The sequence below is a fragment of the Eubalaena glacialis genome, chromosome 14 (assembly GCF_028564815.1).
Source record: "Eubalaena glacialis isolate mEubGla1 chromosome 14, mEubGla1.1.hap2.+ XY, whole genome shotgun sequence".
Lineage (NCBI taxonomy): Eukaryota > Metazoa > Chordata > Mammalia > Artiodactyla > Balaenidae > Eubalaena > Eubalaena glacialis.
In genome coordinates this window covers 55,447,039-55,465,553 of record NC_083729.1, presented here as the reverse complement: position 1 = coordinate 55,465,553, position 18,515 = coordinate 55,447,039, and the positions used below count along the sequence as shown (strand labels likewise).

At 45.1% G+C, this 18,515-nt stretch overlaps 1 protein-coding gene across 2 annotated transcripts; it reads right to left on the bottom strand.

The window, feature by feature from the left end:
• Positions 1–10,756: 10,756 nt before the first annotated feature.
• Positions 10,757–18,098, bottom strand: LGALSL (galectin like). Of its 2 annotated transcripts, XM_061210635.1 has the most exons (5): positions 17,638–18,098; positions 16,784–16,855; positions 16,555–16,643; positions 15,712–15,889; positions 10,757–13,862 (listed from the first exon to the last, which is right to left on the bottom strand). In XM_061210635.1, exons 1-5 carry the CDS (start codon positions 17,671–17,673, stop codon positions 13,719–13,721), a joined length of 519 nt encoding a protein of 172 aa, XP_061066618.1. In that variant the 5' UTR covers positions 17,674–18,098; the 3' UTR covers positions 10,757–13,718. The 2 variants fall into 2 exon arrangements, with proteins under 2 accessions (XP_061066618.1, XP_061066619.1); XM_061210636.1 differs by lacking the exon at positions 16,784–16,855.
• Between the last annotated feature and the right edge of the window lie 417 nt (positions 18,099–18,515).

Genomic DNA, 18,515 nt, shown 5'->3' with positions numbered 1-18,515 from the left:
GTCATAACATGTATGAGTTGTCCTAGGTCACACAGCTAGTTACTGGCAGTTTCAAAAGGGGGAATCAGTCTCCTGATCCTTTATTGTTTGGCTTTCCCACTGCCCTGTGCTGAATATGCTCATCCTCTCTATCCCTGATTACACCATCTTCAACAGAACCAACTCCAGAACGAGAACGCTAGGTCCATTTATTGAGTGCTTCCTGCCAGGGTGACTGGTGACTTACTAAACGATGGAGGCTCCATCAGCCTGGATCTTTGAATGAAGATGATGCAGAGCCCAATACTCTCCACCGACCTGAGATAGACATGTAAGGATGAGCATGATGTAAACCTTTGTGTTTTCAGTCACTAAAACTCAAGGGCTGTTTATGACTGCAGCACACGGTCTAAAGTGAAGAAGGCCAGGGAGGTTGGTGGGGTGCGATGGAGAGAAAGTTCCCTAGCAGCAGAGCCAAGCCAGGTTCCGCTTGGCCTTGGTGTCTACTACTACCCACAACTCCCACATTAAATTATTGGTCTGTTATTGGAAGGAGGACGCTCATCCTCTTGGGCATGTGGTGGTGAAGAGGAGTCCAGAAACTGGAGGGTCTGGCTGTGAGGACAAGAGTCTACCTTGCAGAACCATGCGTGCCCCAATAGCAGGTATGTGGCACTGCAGAACTCAGTGCCCTCTCTCTGTTCTCCTCAGCCTTAGTGATGGTCACAGATGCCACAGGCTCGACTCTGCAGTTCAGCCTCAGTTCAGCCTCCTGCCCGCCAGGGAGCCAAATACATGCACTGTCCCTCCTCCACATGGACTGTTCAGGGACCTGCTTCAGGGTATGAGTGCGATCCCAATACATTTAGGGGAACTTGGGGCCCAGCATCCTCTTCCTCCTCATTGTCCCCACTCCATTCCTCTCATGGTCCATATTCCCATTTGCTGACCTAATATGGAGGCCCCTTAGGGACTCTTGCCCTTCCCCGTTTCATAGGGATGAGCAGTCCTCTGCAAGGTGGAGAATCCCAGGACCCATGGGTGAGTCATCCCTGCAAGCCAATGGCTGTTGGGAGTGTGGGTGGTGGGCATGTCTGGCAAAGCTGGCCTTTGGCACCTGTCTTTGGATAACCATGTCATTCTTAGATACCACAGATGATCAATTTATCTCTATTCACTTAAAACATACTTTCTGCTGGAAACATCTCTATGGATCTGAACTGCCTGCAATGCTTCCATCAGACTGCTGTATTTGCATACGGCCTCCCAAGGTCACCTGACAGTATTTCATCTCAGCCCTTCTCTTTTTTGGGCATCTAACTAAATTGAATAGGCCCTTCTCTATTTCTGCATCTTTTTTCCTTACGCTTGAAGCAAAATTCAATTTCTTGGAGGGTTGCCTTCATTACTCTCTCTAAGCTGGGATAATCCCTGGAAAACACGTGAAGTATCTGGAGTGCCCAGCTCCCTGTCTTTCAGTGCCTCTCCAGCAGCCTTGGAAACTCCCATCTCACCTCTACTTCTCATGCTGCCTTCTCCTGCTCCTGGTTTTTCTCCTGTAAAGAGTCCTGGCCTAGGAAGCAGGATTATGGCAAACTGTGATTTTAAGCAGTTGACTTCATCTCCCTGGGCCTTAGTTTTCTAAAATGGCAATATCAGCTCACTTTAAGAATGATCTATGCCTGCTGTCAGTTCCCTCTCTCACCTTAGAACTAGCCTTCCAAGTCCCAGTCCTGCAGGGCAAATATGCTGTCCTTCCAGACATTTTCTTTGAATTCTTCCCAGGTGCCTTCTAGAGGGAGGGCCACGTCTCCAGAGTGACTCCCCTGGTTGGAACAGCACACCCTGCATCAGGTGGGTGAGGGATGTTCTGGAGCCTGATTTTGTGGTGTCCACCACTCATTGCAAACAAGCAGCCACCCAGAACTTGCTAGTCTCAGTGGTGCTCTCCTGGTATAGACACCCCACTTGTACAACTTCATGCGTAAGTAGAAGTTTTCCCTCTTTTAGGCCGTGGGTGGAGTGGGTTGGACCTTGATCCTATTGCAGTGTGAACACAGATCAACTTTCTCTTTAACTTTCATGGTGGTGTCTCATATACAGTGTTGTTCATAAAAGCCTGTTCAGAGCACTCCATCCTACCCTTCTGACCTAAAAAGTGTCCAGTGCTTTGTTTCTTGCTTAACCAGGGAGTTACTTTTTCTGGGAAAGAGAAAATCTGGCCCCTTTCTCCTCTAGAGCCCTGGGTGGGTTGTCATAGGTTCTAGAATGGCTTCAAAAAAGAAGTGTGTGCTCTTTGGGTTAAAGATGGAAGCCATTCAGGTGAATGGAAGGCAGTCTGAAACCCGGCGAATGCAAACCGGCTCATAGTCTCGCATTTGCAAATGGCTGAACGTCTACCCAGAAAGTAGGATGTGACAGCCTGGATGAATAATCAAAGCAGGAGCCTGCCCAGTGAGGAAAACCATAAAAAATGTAAACGAACAACCCCCCTCCCCACAAAATGCCATAACAAACAAAAAACAAGACAAAACCTAGAAAACCCAAACAACAACAATAACAAGATGGGATGATTAGTAAGGCTCTCAGGATCCCCCAGAATCACAGCCGAGCAAGCTCATTAAGGCCTAAGTGGTTGTTTTGCATCTGGCAGTAGCTCCTGGTAGCCCTCCCTTCCTGAACTGATTCCTGCTGAGTGTCCTCGGAGAGCCCTGCTCAGGATCCCAGCAAGCAGTGAAGAGCAAAGCCACACCATGGACAATCCACCTAAGTGCTCTGGACTTGTTTTTCTCATCGGCAACAAGAGAACCTTGCCAGCTCCACTATTCAGGTAGCCTCAGAACTGCTAAGCTGAGGTCCAGAATATAAAACATCAGGTGAGGGAGACGTCACTTTGATGTAGTTCTAACAGCAACCATTTATTGAGCTCTTATTACACACCGGGCACTCTGCTCAGTGCCTTATGAACCTTCTTTTGTTTAATCCTTACGAGTGTCTTGCAAAGAAGATTTGTGCAACCCCATGTTACAGAAGAGAAAAATGAGGGTCAGACTTGTCAAAACTTATACAAAGAGATCATAGAGCTGGTAAGTGGTGGGATCTTAGAGCTGGTAAGGCCCATCTGTCTGTCCTAATGCTCTTTTCCTTTGCATAGTACCTCTGAGTAAAGAGAAATTGATTCCCCTCAAAAATGTTTCCAGATACAAAGAAGGCACTCATTATAGAGCCCCAACCAAGCCTTCAGATGACTGCAGCGCTGGCAGGTAGTTTAACTGTCACATCGTGAGAGGCCCTGAGTTAGAAACACCCAGTTAAGCTGCTCCTAGATTCCTGACCAGCAGAAACTGTATGAGATAATAATTGTTCATTGTTGTTTTAAGCCTATAAGTTTTGGGATAATTTGTTGCCGAGTAATAGATAACTAATACTGCATTTGTCTACCATTCATTCATCTGACAGACATCCATTCATTATTTATTGTGACAAGCCCCAAGCTACATGCTTGGGTTGCAGTAGTGAACACGATCAGTATGGTACCTGCCCTGATGGAAATGATCATTTGGCAGGAGAGATGAACATTAAGCAAGCAGACAAACAGGTAAAAGAACATTGAGAGGGAGGAGGCATCTTCTTTAAAATTAAGTTGTTGGGGAAGTTGAAGAGGAAACATTAAACCTGAGTCTTGAAGATAGAAAGAACCAGAAGGTTCTGGCATTTTCTTCCCCACCCGTCTTGATGTCCTCACTTTTTGGCTGCCTTGAGTTCTTCTGGAAAATGACACAGGGTGTTAAAGAAACTAGAAATTGAAATGATAGAGAATTCTTATTTCTCTTAGGGGCAGAATCTCCCCTATGGAGGAAATGACCTTTGCTGGATGAATGCTTTAAAAATCCCCCTGGGAGAGCTGGTACAGGTCAAATAGCTCTGCATAAGGAAGGGAATTAGGGAGATTTAAGAAGCAGCCAAGGAGAGGGTTGGAGAGGGCTACAAGCTAAAGAAGGACTTGGGGAGAAAAAATATCTAACAGGGATTTTTATTCCTTTGTTTCTCAAGTAATGTACGGTAAAATGCTCTTCCTCCCAGTAAAATTTCTTGCTTTCTAATGCTTTCTGGAGTAGGTTGGCTTTTTGAAGATAAGACAAAGGAGAATATGCCTTCCTTCAAGACTGACTTCAGGTAAACCCAAGGCTGTTCACAGGAGACCAGCCACTTACGGGTTAAACAAACACATAAACACAGTGGTGTTAATCATAAAAAGAAAAAATGCTTCTGATCATCACTGCAGTTCCGAAACGGACAGCTGTGTTCCTGACGCTCGTCAGTGGCATCAGTGTCACTGCTGACAACTGTACAGAGGTTGCTGAAGGCTGAGGCCCAGGCAGGTGCTGCAGCAGCTGTCAACGCTGCTGGGATCTGGCACCATGCCTGGCACTTAGGAGAAGCTCAGGAAATGGCTGAATGCGTGACTGAATGCTGCCTGCGCTGCTGCTGCCTTGTCCTTCAATGCTCCAGGGAGTGGGGTTCACGGGGAGCAGGGTATGTATTGCAGCCCCTTGTTCTGAGATTCAGGAATGCCTCCATTGAGCTGGGCCTGGGACAATGTCAGTGACAACACAGAAATGACCACAGAGTTGCCACTTTCTTCTGAAGCTTGCCTGTCTTCTTGAAACAAACCACCTTGTGGACCTTTTTTTTCCCTGGGGTGAGTTCTTTCCCAAGGGCACCTCGGTCTCTTCTATGAATAGGCCTCCACTACTCCACTAGCCTTGAGGAAGTGCCTAGACTTTCCTGAATTTGAGGGCGAACATGGCTTAGGTTCAAACAGGAACTTCTGCTACCTACAATATTCCCTGAAGATCTAGACCAAACATAAGCCCAACAGGGCCTGATGTTCTAGACCTGAACTGTCCAATATGGTAGCCATGAGCTACATGTGGCTATTTAAAGTTGTTAATGAAAATTAAATAAAATTGAAAATTCAGTTCCTCCGTGGCACTAGCCACATGTGAAGTGCTTAATAGCCCATATTGGACAGTGCAGATTACAGATAGAACCTCTCCAACACCACAGTTTTATTCGACAGACCTGTGTCTAGAGCCAGAGCTCATAAAATGGATTCTGCTATCAAAGAACTGACCATTATGTATAAACAAGAAAACTATTCACTCGAGATAAACAGAAGTCTGTCTCACTCATGGGTTAGGCACAAAAGTCAGCATATAAGGCAAAAATGGCTTCATGTCAAACTTTCCCTTGAAAAATCCCTTAGGAAAATGTCACTTTGGAGACTAGCTCTCAGTAAATTCAAGACTGCAGTATTTCATCCAGCACTGGAGCAGATCTTTGTTTCTTTGGCTGAGCGCCAGAAGAAGGATGTGATCTGTAGTTAGGAGCAATGCACAAGAAAGATCAATGGTATCTGTGAACACTGGTGTGACACCGCAGGGAGCTAGCCTTCAGCTGTGAGAGACCCAGAAGCACCTGAAGGCACATCTGAATCACATCCGCATTCTCAGGCTCTCTGCTACTTCGATGGGATGACAGGTGGAATTGCCCTCAGTATTTAAGAGTTCTCTCTCTCTCTCTCTCTCTCTATATATATATATATGGTGTTTTTTGTTTTATGCTTTGGTGCCAAATGTGTAGAGGTGAAGTTGAGTACATTAAACGCATTTACAATACGATTTCCCCACACACATTCCATGAGGCCATCCTTTCTTTGCTGGGGGCTTGGTTAAAGGAAGGGTCTCCTCTCCACCAGAGACCCATGTGTTTTGTAGTTAAAGAACACCAGGTTTCTCCTTGAACTCTTTCTTTGGGAGGCCAGAATTTCAACTACATCACTGAACTTTGGAAAATACAACACTGGCCCTCAGATCAAACCTGAAGTTGGTCTATATACTGGGGTGTTTGGGGGCAGCACAGAGGGCAAGGAGCATTCAGGTCCTTGGAAGCCCAGCTAAAATCCTTTAGACCCAGATGCCCTCCTGGGTCACCCCAGCGAGCGGCAAGCTGTGTCCCCGGGAACTCCTGTAAGGTGCAATGTTCTGCCCGCTCGGTCTGGTCCTATATATTGACAGCCATCTTTATGTATATTTTATACATACAACTGTCTTTCCAGTTAGATCATAAATTCTTCAAGGGCAGATGGCATAGGTCTTTTATCTCTTTTTATAACCCACAGTGTCTAACACGGTGCCTTCATATAAAAGTGCTCCCTTCCTATGTAGCTTCATTAGCAACAGTTATGAGTGATTCTCTCAGGATATGAACTAACTCTATAGACATACTTTAAGAGCACCAACTACATGAAAAGGCCAGTATTTGCCCTTTCAACTTAGGAAGCTGAATTTTTAAAATCATTTACTTAATTTTGAAGTTGAGGATTGCAAGGGGGTTCCCAAGTCAGGAATTCACATCATTTGCAAAAGCAAAGAGAATGTTAGTTGCCTTAAAATACCCCAAACCGTGAGGTAACCTCAATATTTGACATTAATCAAAGCCTTACCAAAAAAGCAGATCTGTTTCTAACCTTCTCAAAGAGAGAGACTGTGGTCTTGTGCTCCATATATGTATGTGGTTTTTTGTTTTGTTTTGTTTTTTTAATTTGAGGATTTAAAAAATGCGGAATAAATGAATGGTTAATTAGAATCTTAGAGTAACAGACCACACAACTCCAGGAAGATTCTCATTTAAAAAAATTATTTCTTTTCAGTAGTTTCTCATCATGTTGTGCATATCTTCCTTGTTCACCTTTTAACAACATTAAAAATCATTTTATGTTGAACTAAATATCATTTTTATTGCATTAGGAGAAACCCATGTTTTCTAATGTTGGAACAGCTGTAATAATTCAGAGCAAAAAATCCCTGAGTACGTTTTACAAACATCATTCTAAATATTGCCTCATACACTGCTAATTTTGGTTAGATTTTAAATCAAATAGGCTTCAATGAAATGATATGAAAAGCATGTTCCAGTGGATTAGACACAGTCTCAAGGATTAACACTTTTAATGCTGTTTCATTACAAAATCATGGAAGATTATTGTAGAAATTGGTATCATGATTATTTTAACTTTGGCCTTATCAGCTGTAAGCAATGTTTTACTCCGTTGTCACCTATGGCTCTCCAAACACAGCGTCACAAGTTTCATTATTTCCATTTCCCACGGGAGGCAAATTTAGACCGGAGATTTAAAGTGCCCACCTGGGACTTCCCTGGTGGCACAGTGGTTAAGAATCCGCCTGCCAATGCAGGGGACATGGGTTCGAGCCCTGGTCCGGAAGGTCTCACATGCCGCGGAGCAACTAAGCCCGTGTGCCACAACTCCTGAGTCCGCACGCCACAACTATTGAGCCCGCACGCCTAGAGCCGTGCTCCGCAGCAAGAGAAGCCACCGCAATGAGAAGCCTGTGCACCGAAACCAAGAGTAGCCTCCGCTCACCACAACTAGAGAAAGCCCGCGCGCAGCAACGAAGACCCAACGCAGCCAAAAATAAATAAATAAAATTTATAAATAAATAAAAATAAAATGCCTGCCTGAACACACACAACAAATCCCTGAGGCCCAGGTGCCTCTTCCTTCTCACTTTATCACAGCCTCACTGCTTCTCTTCTTCCCCTTTCAAGACCAACTGTTCAGGTAAGCTTTGATTATTTGCATCTGTCATTTTAGAATTAATGACGGAACACTGACAGAAAGGGAGGTGCTGGAGTTACTGGCAAATGTTTTTTTTTTTTTTTTAATAAATTTATTTATTTATTTTATTTTTTGGCTGCATTGGGTCTTCGTTGCTGTGCGCGGGCTTTCTCTAGTTGCAGTGAGCGGGGGCTACTCTTTGTTGCAGTGCGCTGGCTTCTCATTGCGGTGGCTTCTCTTGTTGGGGAGCACAGGCTCTAGGCGCGCGGGCTCAGTGGTTGTGGCTTGCGGGCTCTAGAGCGCAGGCTCAGTAGTTGTGGCGCACGGGCTTAGTTGCTCCGCGGCATGTGGGATCTTCCCGGACCAGGGCTCGAACCCGTGTCCCCTGCATTGGCAGGCGGATTCTTAACCACTGCGCTACCAGGGAAATCCCCTGGCAAATGTTTATTATTGCTCTTACTCATGAAAGCTTGGAAGGTCCCCAAAACCCCACATCATCCCCAAGGCCTGTGGCTGGCTTGCCACTTCCCAGGGCCCATTATTTAGAACTGTCTGTGTTGTCGCCTCCTTACCTTCTGTGTTTGCTCACCTAGTCACCATCTTTCCCTGGGAGATGAAAGTGTATATCCAAGCAAGAGAAAGCGTCAACGGCTATTTCTTCCCCTTCTCTCTCTCTCCGTTGAATACTGCTTCGGCACCTTGTATATACCCATTTAAATTCATTATGAGATATATGCCTTGCAAGGCAGTTCTTTGCCTTTTGCAGGAGACTTTTTCTTTTTTAGGAAAAAATCATCGTGCAATTAACATGGTGATTAGGAAGCAAGTTAGGCATGCAGTACCTTGTACAAACTCAGCTGCATTTAGTGAAAGGAAGACTTGAAATTCATTTCCAAAATGCTGTTGAAAGCTCATTTGGGCCATAACCACTTGCCCTCTGCTCTCTTCACAAGTTATAAGCCACCCTGTGTATTTGCCTTATAGAACGTTTGGGACCCACCATGACGATTCTGCAAATGAATAACTGATTGAAATGCTTACCAAGAAGTAAGGCAGGCTTCCCCCAGAACCTTAATCTTTCTCAGAGAATCCACTGCTTACAATAGGTGTCAGAGTTCTACTGAGGTCCTAAACCAACCCCAATAAGGAGGATTTTTTACAAAACTCGATTGAAAGGCGCTTCCTTTTACTACAGTGTTTGTATTGAGGTAGGGGCGGGAGTGAGGAGAGGTTACATCAGGGGTGAAGACACTTAGTTGTAAAGTTATAATGAAAGTTGCATGATTGTTTTTTGGCAGAGCAGAATGCCCCAGTGTTGAAATGAAATTTCCACAGAAAGATATCCACAGATCAGAATCCCACAGCATGGCACAATTCAAGTTTGATTCAGCGAATGTTTTTGGAATTCCCAAAGGCAGAGCTGCTTAATTTGGGATCTGGGACCACCAACACCATACAGGGTGTTTCTTAAAAATACAAACTCCTGAGACCTTCTCCAGACCTACTGAAACATAATTTCCCTGGGTGAGATTGGACTTCTACTCCTGGGTGATTCTTACGCACACTAAAGTTTAAAAGCACCAGAGTCTGTTTTACTCACTGATGTATCCAAGTACCTAGAACGGCAATTGACAGAGCTCAATAAATACCTGCTGAATGAATGAAGGTCCTAAGTGTTTGTGGCACTCGGAGGCTCCAGTTATACATATCTTCCAGACTGTCTAATTCAAAATGCTGTCATAGGACAAGTATAATGTTATATCCCACAGGGGCAGGGGAAGCTCTCCTATCTCTGCCCAACAGTCTAAGCAAATTGTCCCCACTTTGACAGGCCTTTCCCTGCCTATACTTCACTGCAAAAGCTGTGACAAAGACTGGCCTCACAGCTTTGCATCCTTAAAAAATAAAAATGGGGCTTCCCTGTGGGCGCAGTGGTTGAGAGTCTGCCTGCCAATGCAGGGGACACGGGTTCGAGCCCTGGTCTGGGAAGATCCCACATGCCGCGGAGCAACTAGGCCCATGAGCCACAACTACTGAGCCTGCGCGTCTGGAGCTTGTGCTCCGCAACAGGAGAGGCCGCGACGGTGAGAGGCCCGCGCACCGCGATGAAGAGTGGCCCCCGCTCGCCGCAACTGGAGAAAGCCCACGCACAGAAACGAAGACCCAACACAGCCAAAAATAAACAAATAAATAAATAAATAAAATTAAAAAAAAATAAAAATGAAAAAAAAAATGAAAGGATTAATAAAACCAACTAAGGTATAAGTAGGTACCCTAAATCCAGCATATTGAGAAAATTATCTCCGCTAAACCACCCATAACTGAAGCTAGGCAAAATTCTATAAGCCAGTTTTATTTGTAGTCAAAATAGCTAAGGGATCAAGTTTCCTTCCTAATCATTCAAACCACAGGGAAGAGAAGGCAAGAGAAATGCAATCTTGCTTTTGTATATACACTGTTCTAATAAGACTATATTAATGATTTATTAAGAACCGACTGCATCCTTAACAGGTGAATGAATAAAGAAACTGGTACATCCAAACAATGGAATACTACTCAGCAATAAAAAGGAAAAACTTGATACACACAATATGAATCTCAAATGCATTATGCAAGAAGCCAGTCTCCAAGGATTATATATGGTATAATTCTCCTTAAATGACATTCAGGAAAAGGCAAAACTACAGGCAGGTGGAATGGGTCAGTGGTTGCCTGATTAGGGCTAGGAGTGGGGGGCAAGTTTAACTACAAAGGGGTAGCACAAGGGAATTTTTGGGGGGTGATGGAAGGATTCTACATCCTGATCGAGGTGATTGTTATGTGAATCTATGCATGTGTTAAAACTCGTAAAACTGCACACCAAGAAAAATGTGTATTTACTGTATGCAAATTAAATTTTAAAAGAACCCATTGCACACACAACATGAACTCATTAGGTCTCTGAGGGCCCTCAGACACTTTCCTTCCCTTGATCAGTTTATTAATGTAGGCAACACACAAACAAGTGGTCTTGGAGTGTGTGCGTGAAAGTGAGGGAGGATTGCTCTACCACACGGTCCATGCTAAGTACATTACACCCCGTGCCAAATTTAGCACCTTATAAACTGGAAACCATTTTGTAGAAAATTCCTTTATTATAGTGCAAATAACTTCCAGCAGTGACATAATAATGTTAAGAACACATTTAGCAACATTTTACACCACGCAGTAAATAAGAAAGTGTTTCTTTGAAAATATGTCATCATAGGAACATTATTTCTACATTAATAATGTAGCTGGAAAATGCCAAGGCTGTTTCTCTCAAGGCAACAGGGCTCCCTCCCTCTTTTTGGATATTTGCTTTTTAATACAAATGAAAGGATTTGCCATTTTAACAAATCACCAACAATTCTAACAGTCATCTCTTAGGAGGTTTTGAACTGAGGTTGGCAAGATATGAAATGGGGTCTCAAATTAAAAAAAAAAAATTTAAGACAATTCTGAGATAGCCCAGAAAGTAGAAGTCACTTCTATTAACTTTTAAGTAGATATATACATTCACTCCAATTTTGATGCAGAAATGAACAGATTGTCTAAAGCCTGCCTATTATTCCCCCAGAGCCTGATTGTTATTTATGTTCCTTGGTTTTGGTCATATTGCAAAATTAGGGCTCTGGTCAGAAATAACACCTTACATACCCAAATACTTTCCTGTGAAGCTTAAAATTGCACTTTCCATCCTGAATTCCCACCTTAGACCTCACATGTTGATGAGAGGATGTGAACATTGTTTCCAGTTTACAGCTAATGATTAGTACAGCTGGATTAGCCCCTTGCTAATTTAACTATACCTGAATCAAATCATCACATCATTTAGATTAATTCCAGTAGGCTTAACCAAGAGGTTCCCACTGACCCCATACAGAAACGAAGGGTTAACAGTGAATCTTTACACTAGGCTGCCTAAGGGCTTGGCTGCTAACCAGTTAGCTGATAGGTAGAGAGAACAGTGTCAGTTCCAAACAGTTAACACTCCCAACTCCTCTAGTTTCTGCTGAATTATGCAGTGGGTGGGAATGGATGGCCACTCAAAGGAAACCTCCTGTGGGGGTCTTCCACCATAAGGAGAATCAAAACCCCTACCAATGTATTTCAGGGTGCCCTCTAAGTCTCTCTACAAACACACGTCAAAACCTAGTGGCTCTACAAGTTAATCACAGGCTCAAAAATAGCCGGAGCCACAGAACAGCCCTCCTGGCTGAATATGGCTGCTTAACTCAGCTGGTACATAAAGCTTTTCAATGCTCAGCCAGCCTTGTTGGATAAAGCATCTTCTATATAACACAATGGAACTGTGCTAAACAGTTTAAAAGTTGAGAAGAATCCAAATATATCACCTATAAAAAATTCATGATTTTAGTTTGCTTTTTCTTAGACTTTGGTACTGAAACACTGTCTACATTCTCGACACATGAATATGACATGGCCACTTCAGTGCCTCTGCATGTTGTGTAAAAAAACTCAAAAGCAAAGCAGGAGAAGGACGTGTCATAACAAGACGCAGTATGCTCTACAGACAAAACCTAAATTATATATAAATACACACCCCACCCCAGCACCCCCTCTTCTCCCCACCAGCTGACCGAAGCAATGCCAAGGGTCCTTCTCTCCAGGGCCAGTGCAGTTTGTGAAATCCAGCACCCAGGACTCCAACCATCCCTCGCTGTGCGGTGACATCTGTATCACTGCAGGCTTCTCCTGGAGACTCCCTGCTGTCTAACCAGTTCCACAAGTACAGGGAAACACCTAAAGCTTAATTGGAAGCATTCACACTATTGGCTGGACTCAAAGACCTAGAGTCCTGGGAGTTAATTTTTCAGATAAACTAACTGGATCATTTCCTAATTTGGATCCTGCCTTATCCTAATATCTCAGCAGAGCCAACACAGTAGGAAGCATCCTCTACTCTGAAGCTCCAAAGGCATTGCTTAGGGATATCAGTGAGGGTCACATAATAAAAGTGATACAATGAGCTAACAGCTTAAGTTGATATAAATTATTTCCGGGTAAGTTATTTGGGGCCATTTGCTTCTGCTTTCCATTGCATTCCAGAATCATTTTCATACTACACTTTTAAAAGTTTATATAATAGTCATCTAAAAATTGTCTATGCAATCACCTCTTACGTGTTTTCAATTAGCTTAATAACAACTTAATGAGCTATCATGTAGGTCTAGGGAAAAGTAGTTAAGTCTTAAGGAAGCCAATACTGTGCTAATTCACAGTAAGGAGAAAAAGCAATGTAAATAATCATCAATAACTTGAAAAGCAGTCTTACGAAACGTTGCAAAGTTTTCCCAAAAGCACTTACAGCAATTTATATCAAGATATCCTAAGTTTAGGGGTATGGAGGATAAGACTCAACTCTTTAAGGTAGAAATTCACCTTTATCATGATTGTAATAGGTAATTTTCCCCCAGACCTAAGATAATTGTACATTCAAAAGTTCATAACTTGCTGTTCTTGAGACATTAATCATTCTCTAATACATACACTGAGTAGAAATAAATAACTACAAGAAAGCTTTACAAATCTGAATTAACATTATGCTGTGCAACAAAACAAAACAAACAAAACAAAACAAACCTTGAACAACCTACATTCTATGTTAAATACCCTGACTAAAATGTCGGTTGTGCTACACAATTCCACTTCAGTGCAGAAATGAGTTGACTTCTGTGTACCGTCTTTGTTGTTGTTGTTGTTTTAAGTCTTTAGCACTTTTGTTCTAAACATCACCTTGCTTTGAAAAGATGAATAACTTACTACCAAATCACAAGTCCAGTTCAGTTTAGTCTGAATAAAATCCAGCATAACTGTATTACTTTGTTCTGGAAATAATGGCTCGGTGTCTTTGTTCCGACAGCTTCCTAAGGGCAAACCACCGTTGAAGTCATTTTGGGTTTAAACTGCACAGAAAGAAGAGACGGTGAAGTTTCCCTTTTCGTTTTTGTTTTTTTTTTAAGTCTTCAGATCTTGCTAGGACACTTCTTCCAGACCAACAGTCATATAGTTGTGGCACCTGATGCTATCTGAAACAGACGTGGTTTAAACAACATCAGCCAAGCTTAGTGATCTGGAGGTCCCCATTTATCCTTATGGTGTCGATTGCAGATAACGTTTGAATGCGGTGGTAAAAATCAAAAAGTTGGTGTCCATCCACAAACACTCTGAAACGTGGGTGCTCACAAAGGATTTCCACCTGGAAGAAACAAAATAATAACCTCAGTTCATAATTTCAATGAACCCTGCTGGGGAAAACGAACAAACAGCACTTCATTTTGGAGAAAGGCAACATCCTCAGTGGTTCTCAAACACGGGAGTGCACTGGGATCATACAGAAGGCGTGTTAGAACACAGATTGCTGGACTCCCCCACCAAAATTTCCATTTAGTAGGGCTAGTGTAAGGTCTAAGAATGTGCTTTTCCATCAAGTTCCAAGATGATGCTGGTGTTGCTAGAATAAGGAACACACTTTGTGAAGCATTGCTCTACACTATTCAATGTCTTTTAAAGATTTAAAATTGCTTTACTATTTCTTCCTTCTCCTTGCATGCCAGAAAGTGATGTAAAGTGGCAGAGATTTATTTATATGGCACTTAATGCCTCCATCCTCATCCCCTGAACAATTCTATGCCACCTTCAGAGAAGCCCCTCACAAAGCAGAACTGGTACCCATTAGTAGCATGTGATAATAGTCTAGACACCCCTAAACACTAAGCAGAGAGAAGGTTACACAGTAATTACCATTCGACCAAGGATGTGTAATTAACAAGGCTTTGTTAAGCCAAACAGAAATACTGATTCCATATGGTAAAAGCTTTTTCTTCCTCTTTTTTTTTAACTTAAGTAATTCACCATAGAGTTTAATCACTGGTTCTGTGCTATGTATTTATTAAAAGCATTTGTATTCATCATGCAAGGAGAGACTCCATATGTGACATTAGTCACATTTAATTCGTATTATTACTAAAATTGTATCACCAAGAAGGGGTGATTTCATTTCAGTTTTGTTGTTGGGGAGCACTATTCCTCCTGGCAGAAGCTTTGGTTACTCACACTCATGAGCTCTGCATTAAGATTCACCAGTAAGAAACTGTCACAGTTCAGGGGAGCCTCAGGGTCATTACCATTCTAGAGAAGGGTAAGGGTATCTTCCCCAGGCTACAATTAGAAGGGCAATTAGTCTCTATTCTATCATTGATGTGACAGTCATGGATTCTTGTTTTCCCCCCAGACTGTAAGATGGGAAGAAAAATTATGACTTATTCATAGGCCCTTGTAAATTTTTAGATGAGGAGCAACAGGTTAAGGGTAGCTCTGCTTTGTTAGGTGTTTATGCAACAGGGAGCTTTTAACTGGGTTGTCATTATTGTGATGTATGTTAACAAGGTGTAACGTAGACACTTCATCACCAGGTCTGACATGTCAGTAAATTCTTTCCTAACACGTTACTGACTTGCATCTCTTACTTGGCATTGTCCTTCATAGAGGAAGGTGCTGCTAATGCTGCTTGATTGAAATGGAAGTTTGGGCTGTGCTTCCTGCCTGACAGATAGTGGGGAGCAAATCTATACTCATCCAGGCCCAAGGGAAGGTATCTGTCAGCCACAGAGACTGTGACAGTGAAACAGACTGAGGCTACTTAACCCAGAGAGGGAAACAAGGACATGACTAGTCCTCACTAGCAAAGGGAACAAGAGAAAATAAAATGATAATCACTAGATTCTTAAAAAAAGACATAACTGATATGGTTTGGTGCTACTTAAAGGCTGAGAAAAAAATGAGGAAAATTCTAGATACTTATTATTATTTATTAATCAAACAGATATTTTGGGACAGGTGTCTATTATATGCCTAGTACTAGGTTAAATACTACATAGAAAAGTATTTATTTTTAACAATCTAGACATGTAAATATGGGTTTATTTACACGTATTGGCTGAATAGAACTGCAAAAATCCTGGCTGCTTAAAGTGTTCTTGGCACGTACTAGATGAGAACATCACCATCCTGCCAGTGGTTGGAGCGGAAGCACTCGAGGCACTCACCCTGAATGGTTGGTCTGGGATGAATGGGAAGTAAGGGATCGCTGACTGTTCTTCACCCCTTTCCCCAGATATACAAGAATTTCTGAGTAGCTGCCGGTCTGTGAACACAGCTTTGAGTTCAATTGCCACATCGGCGGGAGGATCCTGCGAATCACCACAGGTCAAGCTGATGGCAAAGCTGAAAAGAAAATCATCTCATTTATTCACGGTTGAGCAAAACAACATTAACAATGACCCAGGCTCCCATCTCCTTCTTCTTCTTTGGATTTGTCAGCTTTTAATGGGCCACTACTCTTCATACGGGGGCGGGCGTTGGGGGGTTTAGACTATGGAGAAATAGGATTACAAAAACTGGTTTATTTTGTTACCCAGAGGAGGCCCTGGTGAAAACTTCAGTGGAGATGAAAATAACTAACTGCAGACATTTCATATACCCCAAACTGCCCATACATCTGTGTCTTAATCCATTTCAGAAGACTCAAAAACAGCCCCATTAATTGACCAGGGGAAACAATATCTTGTAAAGTTTGGTTCTCATTTATATTGATAGTTCTTACTCCAAACACCATGTTTGGGGGAGAAAAAAAAAATCCTTTAGCCTCCCTAAGGGTCAAATAGAAAATGATGTGGGTCTATATTTATAATCTCTGATATAAATAGCTGTCTAGAGAAATGATGGCTGGGATTCATACACATTCTTTTCATGGGAACATAGTACTTTCTTGGCACTTCAAACTAGCAACACTGGCCACAGGGGTGGGAAGAGGAGCAGTAAACCACAACAGGAGTGGGCAGGACCTTGTAACTGCCTGATAGGTCTAGGTGACAAGGACTCTGCCTTACCTCTCAGGGTTGAGGTCTACGATGCCCATCACTAATACCTTCTTGCCTGGTCTCATGCCACCTTTAATGTGCCCACAAAATGGCACGATCTGCAAAGGATGAGAGGAGAAACAGAAAGTTTACAGCCTGTTAGGGAAGAGCCAAGGCCTCAGATCCTTAGGACCTGACCTAAGGAAAGAAGAAAGAAGAGGGTACAGGCAGACACAGAGCACAGAACAAAATCATTTACCAGTCGTGGGAAGTACACGTCGGCTTGAACTGGAGAGCCCAAGGAGTTGTTTAAATGCCCATCATCTAGTTTCTAAAAATAGAAGCACACAGATTGGCTTTCCAAAAGCTTTTGGAGGGGGGTGTTAGAGGGAGCAAGGAAGAACCTACACAGATCTGGAGGAATCCAGCAGCCCTCCATAGAACACAGGCAGCCTCTGCAAAGGCTCCCACCTCACAGCCCACTGAATAACCGCATAAACCCCCGAACAAAACCCGTCCTTTCCATCAGGTAGCTAAGCCTCTGATGATCCTCAGACCCTTCAGATCTAGATCAAAATGAAGGTCGAGGCCCACTGGGGAGCCAGAGACCCGCGCCGGAGGAGGGAAGGCCCCTCTCCAACCGCAAACGCCCATGGAACCGCTGTCGCCCAGGCCTGTCCTTGGGGACATGGCTGGAGTGCAGCGGCCGCGCTCAACTTCTCTCGCGAGCCCCTGGCGCGGACCCATTTCCAAGGGGGAAATCCCCGGAACGCCGCGGGGCGGGAGCGGGGCGCGCGCGCCGGACACACACACGCGCACACTCACACGTGCAACATGCACACACCTGGCCGGAGGGTGCACGGCGCGGAGGGGGCTGTCGGTCACCCCCACCCCGCGGGTCGCCCCCAACACCTCCCCTCAGCCAGCGGCCCTCCAGCTGGGGCACCCCTCCGGCCCCCCACGTCCGCCGCGCACAGCCGGCTCCCGCTACCAGGTACTGGGGCGCCTTCTCACGCGTGGGGCGCGGGGCTGGGCCTCTGCCAGGCCGGAGGCGGCGAAGGGGCCGTGCAGGCTGCGGGAAGGGGGCGCCTCGCGTGCGCCCGCCGCACTCACCACCACTGCATCGCTGTCGGCCACCGACCCCGCCATCTTCTCGCGCAGCGCGGCGGGGGACGTGGGACACGGCGCGCGGGCTGAGATTCAGAGGCGGTCCTGCGCCGGGCGGGGGCGCGGGTCCGAGACTGGCTCGAGCGCGCACACACACACGGGCGCGCGGGCGTGCACTCCCGGGGGCCCGGCGCCGACCCGGCTGGCGGGGCCGGGGGGAGGGGGAGGAGAAGGCGGGGGCCGGGAAGGCGGCGCGGGCCCAGAGATCGGAGGTGGCCGCCGCAGCCCGGACCGCGCTGCCGAGTCGAGGCTGCTTTCCTCCTCGGGGTGCTGCTGCCCGAGGAAAAAGAAGTCGAGGGCAGCGCCGTGCTGGCCCTGGGCTGCATTTAAAGGCCGCCGGAGCCCGGCTGGGGAACCGGGAACAGGGCGGGGAGCCGGCTGGGCTGCCGCGGCTTGCTCAGCTTGCCCTGCCCCTCAGCCATTGGACGGTGGCAGGAGGCTGGGGCGGGAGGGACTGGCCTACCAGGGTCGGGGCGTGCGGGAGGGCGGGCGCCCGGTCGGCACTCTTCGGCGACAGGGTGGGTGGGGCTGGGGCCTGCCAGGTGACAGGTGCCTGTGACATCACCGCCCCTCCCCTCCAGCCACCCCCCCCCCCCCGCCTTCCTTCTCAGGTCGTGTCTTGGGGCAGGTGGGACAGTGGAGGGCGAGGTCAAGGGAGGATTGGAGGTGGAGGTGGTATTCCAGAGCTGGAGATTTCTTTCAGAGAATGCCAACAAAGAGCGAGGAAATATTCATTCGGCTTTCTAGGGCAGAAAGATAATGAAAGGCCTGTAGGCTTGCATAAATAAATATTTGACTTAAAAGCAAGAGGCAGAGAGGACTCA